Source organism: Phoenix dactylifera, chromosome 6, assembly GCF_051530095.1.
Source record: "Phoenix dactylifera cultivar Ajwa chromosome 6, Ajwa_hap1_PhDact_Kaust_v1.1, whole genome shotgun sequence".
Lineage (NCBI taxonomy): Eukaryota > Viridiplantae > Streptophyta > Magnoliopsida > Arecales > Arecaceae > Phoenix > Phoenix dactylifera.
In genome coordinates, this window is record NC_143195.1 from 28,783,151 (window position 1) to 28,798,199 (window position 15,049).

The 15,049-nt window shown below is 34.5% G+C and overlaps 1 protein-coding gene across 1 annotated transcript in view; it reads right to left on the reverse strand.

Moving 5' to 3' along the window:
• Nucleotides 1-1,163: 1,163 nt before the first annotated feature.
• LOC103698297 (uncharacterized) overlaps nt 1,164-15,049 on the reverse strand; it is a 34,966-nt gene continuing 21,080 nt past the window's right edge. The window contains 12 exon segments of the mRNA XM_089923978.1: nt 1,164-1,541; nt 2,376-2,449; nt 2,551-2,608; nt 2,611-2,665; nt 2,737-2,808; nt 4,151-4,194; nt 4,197-4,219; nt 4,766-4,839; nt 7,344-7,515; nt 9,889-9,902; nt 10,766-10,818; nt 11,731-11,963. Coding sequence (XP_089780104.1) covers nt 1,456-1,541; nt 2,376-2,449; nt 2,551-2,608; nt 2,611-2,665; nt 2,737-2,808; nt 4,151-4,194; nt 4,197-4,219; nt 4,766-4,839; nt 7,344-7,515; nt 9,889-9,902; nt 10,766-10,818; nt 11,731-11,963 — 958 coding nt within the window. The 3' untranslated portion in view covers nt 1,164-1,455.

Consider the following 15,049-nt stretch of genomic DNA (forward strand, 5'->3'; position numbering starts at 1 on the left):
AAGCACAAGCCCATCAGAGCCCAATCAATATCTAAAACATGAAAACCCCGATCAATATCTAAATTAGGAAAATAACAATTGTTACTTCCGTAGGAACAATGACTAGTTTTGGAGGATCTCTCTCTCTCTCTCTCTCTCTCTCTCTCTCTCTCTCTCTAAAAGAACAAATGAATTAAATCATTCAACTATAAATATATCTATGAAAATCAGAAAATAAAATATTCGACAATAGAGATATTGTCGTTCAGACAATAAACTAAAAGTTGGAAAAGAAAGAAGATTGGTAAAGTTAGCACCGAATTCCTCCATCTAGAGGGATTGGACAAAAGGAATAGAAGATGCACAAAGTTTGGAAAGCAAATTGTCAATATCACTCTACTTTCTAAATTGGATAAAAAGCTTGAGAATTGTTATTTACATTACATAAAAATGCCAATATTTTTCAAATTCGACTCTAGACTTGGTTTGATTGGAAGGCTAACGACTATTATTAGCTACCCAATGAGAAGTAATGATGGAAAATAATGAGAATATTTAATTGATCCACTTCTCACCAAATAAAAATAAAAATAAAAATGACACTTCGACCAAGCAGCAACTGCTCATCAACTCTTTTCTTTTTTTTTTTTTGTTGTAGTACGTAAGAACTGTTATAGGAGACTTCTAAAACAGTTATAGTAATTTTTTAGCAATTAAAACAGTCATACTAATTATAATATTACAAATGCTGTTATTGTAAAACCTTGGAGAGAAGAGAACCATATAAACAATAAATAGAAGGAAATTAGAAGGTTAGTACAATATAGAAGAGACACTTGAACCAAGCCAACATGGGAGGGAGACCAGGAAATCCCGAGAAAGAGTATCATATGTGGTCAGCAGGCCAGGATCAACAAACAGGTGAACACTTGGTGGAAAGAGGTCAGATGAATCTGCTGCTTTTTGTAAGGTTCATCGATAACATTTTCCTATTCATCCTTGTTAATATTATCATGCACCCAAAGCTTTTTATAGCAGTCAAAAACTGTAGCATAAACTTGTCTTGTGTATCAAAAATCCCACTGTTTGCCTGCTCAATGAATTCGATTCAGATTCTGCAGCTTCTCTCTAATGTTGTAGAGTGAAATAAGCGTGTGTTTCTATCACCATTCTTAACTCAAAGCTTAACATTCACATCCACATTCTAATTCTTATATTACTTGATAAAAGAATAGGAAAAGATGTTCCATAACATCATTACATGCATGTGAATGAATTATAGTAGCATCAGGGGAAAAGGTTTTCTACCATTGAATTATATACATTGACTTCGTTATATGAAACAAATATATGAGACTTGAAAAGTTGTAATTATATATAGGAGAAGTAAGGAATATTTCATGGCTATGAATGTACAATGCTAAGTTGAGACCGAAGTCCCACTGGAACAGAACGTGTTCTGGACTAATCTGGATATCATACTGATACTTGAACATTCTGCACATGTTGTTCCTGACTGATGGCTTTGTCCCTTATTACAACAGGGGAGATCAGTTTCCACACTGCATGGTGACAGATATGAAGTGTCAGTTTAGTTACTGAACAACAACATCAGTATGAAATGGAACTTCAAATACTGAATTTGTCTGATCAAACACTCAAGTAGAATGAAATCAATTTATAGTACCAAAACAATGAGGCCAATGCTGTTTTACTTAATTTGATTCGATTAGAAATTTCATGAAAATTTTGGTTTATCAAATATTTATTTTTTTTGAGAAATACCAATTCTTTTTCTTTTTTTGGATTGTAAGAAAATGTGGTTTAAAGATAGTTCAAAAATGATTGAAAAAATTCAAGATGTATGAGAAAATAATGAGTTATATGCTGCTTGTAGCCAACACACACACACACACACATATATAGTTGGTGGACCTATGTTCTCTGTCTTTCTAAAAATTAAAGGATCACCAAACACTAATCCTGTTCTTATTCTTTTAAACAAAATAATTCAAAGTTTGACAGTTAAAGAAAATGCTGAAATTTGGATGTGCTTTGGAGCAGCATTTCACAGATTAGTTTTGAAATTACATTTTGAAGGATCACAAAAGGGAGGTGAGTTTTCCTTACAAAATAAACATTCTGATAACAAAATATCACCAATAACCTTTCTTTATTTTATTACCATTTACAAGGTGACAAGCTGCCATCTGAGTACATAAATCTCTCACAGGTCTATTTTATCTTAATTATTTTTATGTAGGAGTCCCACCGACGAAACTATAGGAGTTTTGACAAGCGCTGTTTTTATCTGGTGTGATTAGTAAAAAAAAAATATTTTACCAAGATAAGATCCAATCCAAGTGAAAAATAAAGGAATATATATGAGCACTTACAATATATGCTGGCAGCAAACCATTCGTTTATAATTTTTACCTATGTACTTGCCTAACCAAGATCGATGCTCCATCTGATACAATGACAATGATGCCAAAAATCCAAATGAAGCAAAGCCAATCTTCAAACATATTAGGATACATTGAAAGCACATCTCGGTAAAGGATATCTTACTTTCTAGTTGGTTGATCCATTTCCCAGCTAATGCATAGCATTGCAAAATACATCGTCTATGGATCCCATGACTATATGGATCATCATCTTCTGATTGAATGTTATCCTTACGAAACTGAATAGCGAATTGTTAAAATCCATTGAATAATTAATTAAACTAAAGATACTTACTTCACAGAAACTCACCTGAAAAGATTTTGCATTTATCCCAGTTGAAAATGTTGCCATTACAATTGCACAGATAGCAATTAGAAAGCTCTACAGGATAAGAATCATGAAAAAAGTATTACACTCAGCGTGAGTTTCAACGGTTGAAAGAGAAAACATTTAATTAACTACAACATCTATCATCCCGAATGATGAAATTTGTCCAGATAATCATATATTAGAATAAATTCAAAAGAAAGATTGATTGAGCAGGAATCATAAATATATTCAATATCCTGCAATGATGCACCACGCTAAGTTCCTTATCTTACAATTTCTTTAAATATTGATATACATAAACTATAGAAGCATAAATTGGTTTTCCATTTTTCCTTCTCAGATAAAATTGATATCGCAGCCAATACAATGCAACATCCATCAAATCTCTTGTTTAATATGTTCTCGAATATTTAATCATTCATTTCATATATTACATTCAAATTTTGTTGCAATGCCTGTCGGAGTTACAAAGCGACATTCCTTCTATAGTAGTATCGACCTTCTTCATTAGATATAAAGCCATCTTTTTTCATCATAGGATCAAATTCTCGTAATGATGCTTTTGGAGTAGTGATTTTTACAGAAGTAGTTCAAAGTCTAGCTAGAGCTCGTAACTTTTGTTTGTTTACTAAATGATTTCAAATTTGATGCTTAATCTTAGATAAAAAGATAGCAGTTCCTTCTTTTCTCACATTCTTTAAAATCAAAAATAGCAGTTGTAAAGAAAACTTCAGATCCGTCCTCGTCACTAATTGAACATTGATGCTGCAACTACTGTTTTAAGGTTTCATTGGATATCAACTTTCTGTTTTAAATGGTTCGATAAATTATAAGTGGCTGATGCTAGGAATTGTTTTAAGGTAGTAGTATATCAGAGAAATGAAGACTTACAGTAATAAGACTTATCATCTTGGGAGGATACTGATGCGTCAGAAACTAGCAACGTTTCAAAATTTCCAGGAATTAACCTGTTCAACATCCACGGAATCAGTTACAGGGGCAAGCAAGATGCGATTAAGGTTATCTGATGAAGAATACTAATAATGGGATGCTGATATATGGAAGCATGTTGTAATGGAGCAGGGATCATAAACAGGAGCATTCACAGATGGAGACTATTATTAGGAAGGAAAAATGATGCTAGTGAGTGAATGGAGAGCGTCGCCATGAAGGAGAGGGACTAAAGTAAATGATGTTACTTAGGAGTTACATGATGAGTTGATCACAAGCAGCACAGAAGTAGACTGAGGCACAATGCAGTGGGAGCAAGCAATAACGGAGGTCTTACAAGATCTTTAAAGAGTAAATATCCAATAACTGTGACATACCATGGCCATCAACGGCCTCATTATACAATCAAACAAAAGCAAAGATAAGTATCTATCCTTCTTACCAGTATGGTAGTCCAGTCACCATCCTCAGCCATCATCTTTTTGTGTTGCATTTATGAGTGTGAGGTTAACTGTAATGGTGCAAGTCATGTTGTCAAGTACTTTAGTGCATTATACAAAATAAATTGCCACTGTCTTACTAGGACGCGCATGTATATTATATATAAAAATATATAGGAAAGGTGTTACCACATAGTTTAAGATCTGGTATTAGCATCAAGTATCAATACTGTATTATTAATGACAATAAATGTCAAGTTTATCTTGAATAGTTAAAGCCCTCGATTTATCTCTAGAACATGACAATTTACCATCTTGAAGCAACTAAAATGTCCTATATCAGTAAAGGGTTTTCATAGCAGATCATGGCATGTTGCATATCTTTCAGCGAAGGCCTGATCTGCTATATTTTTATCATGGTATATTACTTGGATAATCTTTTACCGTTAAGAAGCATCATCTATGAACTCTAGTCTTCTGAAGTACTAATATGACCATATAGTCTCCTGAAGCATTAACATGACATTTTAGGAGATGATGACCAGTAAATAGTATAGTAAGTTAAAAGATACTGCAAAATTAAGGGCGTGAACCAAGTCTATAAAATGAAAGCATACCTTTGAATTGCAGACCAGCAAAGGAAAACAATGTACGAACCCAGGATTTCAGAAGATAAAAGGCCCTGATGAACCTGTTACCTACAAAATGGGTACTGAGACGTTCTTTTGGAACATTGCATACCTATTTTTAACTCCGTATCAACCATATAATTATAAGTTCCAACTAGATACATTCTTTGCTTAAAACATGACCACAACCATAACCATAACCAGCAGTATCATAGCCTATTTATATGTCAGCGCAATTTCCAAATCCATCTAGTTTGAGAATAAAAGAAAAATTCTGTTGTGCTTTGAACCCCATCCTCTATGATATTTTCAGCAGAAAAAGAGTAAAAAGAAGAAAATTGTGAAAAAACAAGGACATTAAATCACGTCAAGGGGATAGAGTCCCCTAAAAGGTTTGCATCAATTTTTGATCTGATTGCTTGAATTCCTAGCCCATAGGGTTTATATATTTTCAGGCTGCTACAATTCGACTAACAAGAGAAAGATCTAATCCTAAAAATATCAGGAAAACTTAATAAAAAAAATTGTGGAAAATAAATAAGTTTTGCTTGGGAAGTTTTCTTTTCAGATCAGGATTTGTATTGGTCTAAGGGCTATCCTGAAAAATTTTGGTGATTTTCCCAAATTTTTCCATGATTTATTTAGCGGTTTGTTTTTATATTTGTGCTTATGCTTTATAGCTGATCCTTAAATCTTATAAAGCTTCAGAACTTTTGTTTTCTTGGGAAGCCCAAAGGTGGTTGCCCACCATTGGACTAGCCATGCTGCTGTACAGGCGAAGCATGGGGGTTTGACTGAACCAGCTGCTTATACTCTTTTGGTGTCCTAAAAATAGTGTACCCCAAAAGACCATTTCCATCATGCAGATGCAGCCATGTCTGCTTTCATGTTGACATACCCAGTTTAGATTCCATGAGGGGTGTCTTCACACCCTTTGGTTCTCTAACACTCATCTTGAGATAAAAGACCCACAAGATATTGGAAAACAGGGATCAGAATAGAGGCTCTTGAACCTTATTTTGTCAAAATAGACATGTTGTGCCATGTCATGCTGTGTCATTCGCATGCTTAAACACATGCTACAGCCCATGGTAAACAATGTATGCCAATGTATGTTAGATGCTCACAACATTACACCGACTAGAACCTAGCATTGGAGACAAAAATAAGGGTATCCCTGTACCATGCTTGTATCTTGGTGAGATATTTCTTAATTTTGACTAGAATATATTGAGTAAATTAGGCTCAATTTGTACATGAGGATTTTATTGCAATAGGCGATGCATGCAATCCAAAAAAGCTCTATTATATTTATTTTGGATACATCTGAAAAATCAAGAAAGCTCTATTATGTTTCTTTTGATTACAACTTAAAAAAAAATCTATTGATTGGATTACTAGAAGGGATGCATGCATGCATATACATATGTACATATTCAGATCTATACGCGTTTTAATATGCATAGCTCATGGTCAACAGTTTGAATTTTCAATTTATATGACCCACTGTGTATTTTAGAACAGTGCCACAACTGAAATTATCCATTCCTGCAGCCACTTGATGCATAGGTAGGTGGCCACCAAAACATATAGTTTTTGGTTTCTAGGCATCTTTAGTGGTGCAGATCATGATATACAGTGTGATCTCCAAATAGGATGGCCCATATTAATTTTTGAATCATTACTTTTTACCATTCTGATTAACCAACTATTATGTAGCTCTTCTATGTGAATTTATGTATTCAAACATACGTATAAGCATATAACTGCTTTAGTGTTACTACGTTATTCTAGAAAAGCAATAGAATGGTGCGGACATGTGTAGTAGGGTATGCATCATAACCACTACTTAGTTAAGGCAGTCTATGCTTCAGCTAGTTCTGTTAGTTTTGGAGAAATAAACTACGGGTTAACTCTTATGCCGCTCACTACTGAATGCTAATGTTGCACTAAACGGCATAAGAGTCAGTTAGTAGTTTGTTGCTATAGAAACAATAAAACTAGCTTTGACATCATCGCCACCCTTTAATTAAGGATATGATGGTTTCCACTTTCAACACCCTTCCTGTATTGAAGTCCAGTGATATGGCTTAGGAGATATAAGAATTATTACATATCTTGGAAATCTTATTTAGTTAATGAATGAATCTTAAGCATATTTGATCTTTGGGTGTTAACAGTAAAAGAAATTCCTACTGCAGTTCATAGTTCATATAAATGAGATAAAGAGAATGTTTGTAAAAGCATGTAACTAGTGTTGAAAAGTTCTGTAAGTGCTTATTTACCATTCTCTAGCTGTCTAGGATTTATGTCATGTGCCAGATCATATCCCTACTAAGTGTGAGGGGAAATTCTTACCTAGGTTTGAAGCCTAGAATTTCATATCTGAATTGAGATTCACCATTTTTAAATAAATAAAATTCAAGTTAATACAAAATTTGGCTCAACAATGGCAATCATTCTTAAATAAACTACCTATCTTGAAGAAAGTAAGGGATTCAATAACAACATCGTGTCTACAGAAATATAGAAAACAGTGCTGTTGAAAATTTTCCATGGTGCATACCTTAGAATGTAGTGATACAATCACCATTACTTTAACCAAGATTGCAGTCAATGTGATGAAGAATATGTTGATAGTGCAAGATGTGTCCAGAGCATACATAATGCACATTAGAACAATCCCACAAAATGAACCAAGATAGAAAATGGTCGACAAGAACAACCCAAAGAAGCCACTGAAGATAATAAAAAGATTAATATTGCATCAAGCTCTAGAATTTAAATAAACTAATCTCATTTTTAAGTGCAAAAGAATATCTGAAATGACAAAATAATTTCCATTTCTTGGGGAAAAATCCTAGGATTTAAATAGCATGAATATCACAAAATATCATTTATCATATGTTCTGCCACAAATATCTAGGCTATAATTACCTCAATTTTATTTATTAGAGAATATCCAATGCAGTTTTATCCATTTAATCAGAATTATATGTTAATGTTGGAATCCATGCCTAAAAACCATTTGCATCAAACACACAATATAGCATTTCATTTCAAAATTGGTTTTATGGATATGCTTTCATGTTGTTATAAAAAGATACTGAAAAATGGCCTTGAGTTGTGAAAGGAACTACATCTTCTATTGGTTAAAATGAACAATGAGTTTCAAGCTACACCATAGGGAGGATTTGTTTACTCTACTTGAATTATGTATAGTTATAGCTGAGTTTTTGTATTTTAAAGTATCTTTGCGATGCATAATTCCTAGGCTCATTAGAGTGTTCAATCATCAAGGGCTTTGCACTTAGAAGAGAATCTCCTTCCCTATGTAGTCAATGTCAAGTATTCCCTTCCAAAAGCAGTAAAATTGGTAGGGAGGCACCAAGTTCTTCATGCAATAGTTTAAATGTGGCTGCTTAAAGTCAAGAAATAATACTTTAATGTAGTAACAGTCCAGTCACTATAGGTTATCACGGTGTTCAATAGTGCAATAAGTGGGACCAAGATGTGTGATCCATTTTAGGGTAGAAACCTATGAGAAACAATTTTCTGAATCCAGTGTTGAAATTATAATGCATGGCTTCATAAATATATGTAGATGACTGTGAACTTATGAAAATGTTTAATCATGGTTTTTTTTTAAAAGATTGATTTCTAGATGATTGATGTACAATGGCATCATAATGCTCCTTGACTGCTCACTATATCGCTATACTATGCAATCTTCACTATATGTAGAGGGCCAATTAGTCACTCAGTTTTATTTTCTTTGTTACTAAAGTGCTAGACCTATGCACCCACAGTAGAGCTGAGTAGGCAGGTAAGACTATTATTTGATGTTCCACGCTTCCACTACTACCTTCTCTATGTTTTCTCTCATATATTGCTCATTTAGAAGCATCTCCAAAGTTATTGTGCTGGTTTTGAAAAAATGATCCAACACTGCAATAGCATGGAACTTAATTTGCAAGGCTACTTGAGCTGCAAGTAAATGAAATAATTCATTGAAGATCCAATAATCCTAAATGCAAATAACTGACCCTCTCATGTAGTGTGTAAATATAACTGTAAGTCTTAGTAGCATATGTGTTTGGGGTGATTTGATCACCATAAATCATAAACAAGCTAGAAATCTAATGGCCGTAAGTCTTTATAGTAGTTTCCAGTAAACAGACGGGTGTGGTCTATCCTTTTCCTCCTTTCGGTAATGGATAGATGGACCAGATCTGGCTACTTTCTCTTTTTATGGACAGATTTGATCATCCAACTGTTGCAAGTCCTTCAAATAGATAAATGGACCAAATTGGTTTGTTTCATCTATTTAATAGACAAATCCGACCACCCAATGGCTGCAAAAAAAAAGCGTTTCTAATAAATAAATGGGTTAGATCAGCACACTTTGTCCATATTAGTAGACAAAAGGCTTTTCTACTAAATAAATAGATCAGATTTGCCCATTTTATCTTAAAGGAAGCAACCGATCATCTGACAGTTCCTAAAGCCACATCTATTGATATATTGACCAGATTGGATTGTCTCATCTATTTAGCGGACAAAGCAGAATATCCAAGAGCTACAAAAAGCAAGTACATGAATATTGTGTTTGGAAAAAGATAGGCAGTTGACAGAAAATTAAGATATTCAAATTCTGGCAAAATTGAAAGAAGAAAATGAAATAAAGGACCAAGATAAGTTAATCTTCACATGAGGGGGGAGACGAAACATAAAATTAAATTATCTTGGATTCTAGGTAGTGACTTGTCAATAATATACATAAAAGACATGTAACTGTAATAGAACATATTTTGGAAAAGTGGCAACTTATCATTAATTGTGATTAAATCTATTTTCTTTAATCACTTCTTGATGTACGCTTTTGATAGAATTCAAATTCTACATTAGCAATTTCGATGGAAAATTCTGTAAGTGTAAAAATTTAAAGAAGACAGATAAAATATATAAATATAACTGTCATAAAATAAGACTATAACTGCAATTTCAAATTCAAATTACACATGGATGCAAGCAGAAAATGTATTTGGCTTTATTAGAATTTACATAAATAAGAAGCACACGGAAGGATTACAAAATTACCCTGCACCTACATGAGCAACTTCACCTGCAAAAAGAAAAAAGGTAAAATAGCTGTTATCTCCTGTCGTTTTCTCCCCTACAAGATTCTTTTGGTTCTTTTTTTTCCTAGCTTCATGGTGGATAGAGAAATAAACCCCCCCCCCCCCCCCCACACACACACACACAATCTTATTAATTTACACATGCTGTATTCTCAGTAAATTAGCTTCCTAATGTCAAAAGGTGGAAGGACAAACAGAAAATTTGAAATCTTTGTTAAAGGTTTATATATTAGCAGCTCTGCATAAAATTCAACAACTTAGCATCATTCTGACATTATGATTTGTGATGCAAAAAAAAAAAAAAAAAAGATGCACTGTTTTGTCATGGAAGAAATTGGCATAACGATAATACAGTTTTGTAGATTAAATAAGAACAGGAAAAAAACCTCCATGATCTAGAAAAACTACATAAACTGTTTCAGTTAAATTAAATGATACAATTACATTCAGCAACATAAATGTCACGCTCGATGATTTTTTAGCATACCATATAATTGGATAAAATGCGAAGGGATGATGAATGGAGCCATCATTGACAATAGATATATAGCAACCTTTAAAGCCCAACATCTAGAATGCCATGAGTTGCGAGCTTCTTGCAGCTTCTCAGCTCTAAGTGTAGTGACAAACATAAATGAGAAAAATATCTGAAAATATTTGTCAAGGTTCCTAATAGATTAACTTTTCAGAAGTTTATTCCCAATGAACCATTTCTGCCACAAAATGTAAGTGCGGAATTACAGTCATGAAGGACTTTATTTGAAACAATTAGTATGTCATATTCTGATAATAATGATAATGAATAGCTATATACAAGACTTTAGCTAGAAAAAATCTGGAGGCTCACCGAATTGTCTTTATTGAAGGATATGAAGCACCCTAAGCTTATACGAAGCACGCCTGCAGCATGAAAACATTCATCACCATCAATTCCACATACTGTAATATCTGGAAAGATAATTAAAACGTAAAAACATGATTTACATGATAATAAGCTTGAAAATCGTATGGCACATCTCCTGCTCAAAGTTTCTATTTATGATCCACCATGTGGTTAGGAAGGGAAGAAGTTTGTTACTGTAAATATATCGGATTAGTGCCCAATGTGAGATAAGCAGCCTAAATATTAAAAGTGCTACTCTTCCCAGATTGATTGAACTAAGTGTTTTTTAATAAAACAAGAAAATGGATTATAGCAGATTACAACTACAAAGATATTTTCCCAAAAAAAAAAAGAAAGATATTTAATATATCGGTGTAAATATATCAGGTTGCTTCCCAATGTGAGATAAGCAACCTAAAAATTAAAAAAGTTATTCTTCCAAGATTAATTGAGCTAACTATTTCTTAGTAAAATAACGAAATGGATTATAGCAGATTACAATTACAAAGATACACTTTTCTCAAAGGAAACTTAGAAAGGTATTTAATACACCCATAATATATCTGTAAAAACATGCATTATTCATTTTCCGTTCAAAACAAAATTATTTATTCATTGAACTAGTACTGTTGTGATAATTAAAGATGGTTCAAGAGAAGAAAAATTTAATATCGAGGAAGTTTTGAGTACATTATAATTTGGTAATGGATAAGAAAGAATTGCAAAGGATCTATCCATTCCATATGCAAAGTTTGGAACTATTAGTCAATAAGTAGCAGATCTGAGTATAAAGATCACAGCTCAGAGTAATTTTCATTTTAGTTATAAAGTTCATATCAAAATTATTAACTAAAGCATGAACTTATTTAATATAGTTGTCAAATGCTCAATATGAAGAGGCATACATGATGGACTGGATAGTGACATACAATGAAGAATATGGAGAAATTTGTGCCCGTAGTCACGAACAAACCATGCCGATAAATTTGTTAGAAAAAATATAAAACCATATATGTATCGAGCTCGCAAAGATTGTTTTCTTTTGACTGAATATATTGCACTTTCTTGTTTTGCAAATATCGATTGTGCCCAACTCCGTATTTCCACACTCCTGTCACCTTCTACCAGAATATTTTCAACAGGCTCAACAGGCTTCCTCATTCTGCAAACAAACAACGCAAAGATTAATGATATTTAATATTGGAAATTTTTTCCAATTATCTGAGATAATCTAGACTACTTGGGTTGGGGTCATGAAAGGAATAGAACATGATAATAAATAAGGGGAATTCAGTGACAAGATGGCCACTGGGTTATGCCTTCATAGAAGTGTCACAAACCACCTTTTTTCTTTATATATTCTTGATTCGGACTCCACCAAACACCCATCTCTGTTTTTGATAACTAGAGTCATTGATTAAGGGCCCTCATTTTCCTTAACTTAGGGGGTCACCCACAATTTCAACTTGGACAAAATAAAAATTAGGTCCATGATATATTGAATAATTCTTAACAAATATCAAGATCAATGCAGTGGGTATGGTGACTAATTTTGTGCAAGTGACAAGCTGATCTGGTGCTTGGACTTTGAAAACACATAGTCAAGAGAGAAACCAAAAGCTTCAAGGGGAGGTGTAAGAGAGAATGCAGATTGAACAAGATTTTCATTCTTTCCTATGTCTTGATGACATGGCTTGGATATACAGTGTCAAGGCAAAGACAGTCTTTTTCATCACAATGCTAATCTTCAATGCCCATCACAATCTTCAATTCTTTCCAGAAAGCACCTTGCTGATTCTTAAACACCACCATACTTGAAAACCACAACCAAAAATTAAGAAAACCATTAAAACAAGCAACTTCCTTTATCCAAGAAACAACACATCAAACAGAACTCATGGTTCTTAATCGAACCCTCAATTCTCATCAAACATAGTTCAAAAATCCCAACGAGCAGCATATTTATTCAACTTTTCCAGAAAAACAACTTACTTGCAAAACAGAAAACGTAAAAAAGGAATAAAAACACGCAACTTTCTCAATTGAAAACCAAAAGAATTACAAAAGGTCATAAAAAGAACGATAGAGTTGGGTAATAAAGAACTCACATTGTTCGGAGTTAAATACAAGAAATCAGCGATGCCAAAAACGCAGCTGCGCTTCTTCAAGTCTTCCTCTCACTCCCTTTCAATCCCTTCAACATCCTTCGGCAAAATTACCCAAAGACCAAGAAACCCACTGGATATCAAAACAATCTGATCCGTTCTTGAGATCTGGCAGACCATGAAGTGTCAGCCATCGGATCGGGGGCAAGATAAGGGACTGACCAATCGAACGGTTGTGATTTGATTAAGAGGGATGGAGAGGGAGAGGTGTAGGTGGGCCCACCCAAGGCTGGTCGGGGTGTCGGGGCGATCGCTTAGAATTTTTTTGTGACGTCGTTGCCCTCCATCCTAATCTTTTCTTTTTGTATTCTTTAGTCGATTGTTAGTGGCTGGCGGTGGCACAGGAGATGGATTTGAAGATTTCAAAACCTTTTTCTTCTTAGAGTAGCATGTAGCTAGAGAAGATTTGAAACTTTGTGATGGGTACTTCGTCAGGGGGACATTAAAAGATGTTATTAGGTCGAGCACCTTATACTGCCAGGGAATTTAGGGGCTTAGATGAACTTGGACATGCAAGTTCTGGTAGGAGACATTATATCAATGTCTGGTGTATTGATCTCGGAGGTAATCCTGTAAATAGAGGTGGGCATTGGGCCGGGCCGCCCATGGTCCGGCACGGCCCGCTTGCTACAGTAACGGGCCGTGCTAGGCACGGCTCATAAAAAGGGTCGGGCTGGGTTAAGGATTTCTGGTCCGCGGGCCGAGCCCGGCACGGCCCATAAGGGCCTGGACTGGCACAATTTATGGGCCAAGCACGGCACGGCCCGCGGGCTAGCCTGGAAAGGAATATTTATAGGACTCCATTTTTTTTCCAAAATACCCCTCAAATTAGCCATTTTATGGCTATTGGGAGGGGCAAAATGGGTAAAAAGCCACAAATAGCCGTTACGGGCCACCCATAACGGCTATTTTTTTTTGGACAGACGGTGGCACGGCCCGTTTAGTAACAGGCCGGGCCAGGCACGGCCCGTTTGGTCTGTGGCCCGGTGGGCCTGGGCCGGGCCTGGCACGGCCCGATGCCCATCTCTGCCTGTAAAGTTGCAATACTTGGATTGTGTTTTTACTAATATTCTTTTAAATTTTAATACAACTTGAGTATTACTATTGGTGCATTGTAATTTTATTAACTATCATTTCTACAAAAGATTTTTGAGTATAATACAACGTTCTTTCTACATTGCTCTTTATTTTTTCGTTTTATTTTTCATTAAGGAAATATGGTAGGAGTGCCACCTTCCAAGCAATGGTTGTCTTTTCCTTGGTCAAGGGCTAACTTGGATGGTTGGGGAGAAGGAATAAAAATGAGTCGAGTAATAGTAAACTAGTAAACTGCTTGGGTTTGTATATATACATAGATACGTACACATATATATACACACACACATACCTATCTATCTATCTATCCATCTACCTAGCTATAAATATAGAAATCCAAACTTGGCTTGTTTGTTTAATTGACCGGTTGTTACCAATTTGAGCCCAAAATTTTATTTAGTTTTGCAAGCTCAATTTTCTTTTTTAGCAAATTTTCAAGCTCAAATTGTTAAACTCTTTTTTTTCAACAAAAATGTTTAACTATTAATTCATTAGCAAATATCGATGTATGTCCATCACTATAGTCACATATGACTACATAGTTGAATCTCAAACTTCAAATCCTGCATTAGAAATATCATTATATTTTTGAGCAAATTAATGAAACCTATTATATTATTTTATTGATAAATAAAATGAAGTACAAATTCAAGCCAAGGAATGAGAAAGCAAAAAAAGAACGAAAAAAGCAAAGATAAACAGAGGAGACGGAGGGGGGACATGGGATGTCCAAGTCCAAGAAACCATACAATCCAATATCTGTCCAATGAATAAAATCCGATCCAATACAATTCCAGTTTAAACAGAGCATCGAGACAACAACTAGCCTAACCTAAATGGCCCACTGCATTCTTTTTCCTGACAAAAACATGCGAGTTCTTATATTTTCTTGCTAAATGTGAGTGCCCGCTTACGAGTATATCGCTCTGTGGGAAACACAATTCCTATAATTGACAGGTGCATATTGTGCCGATGACAAGATATTATT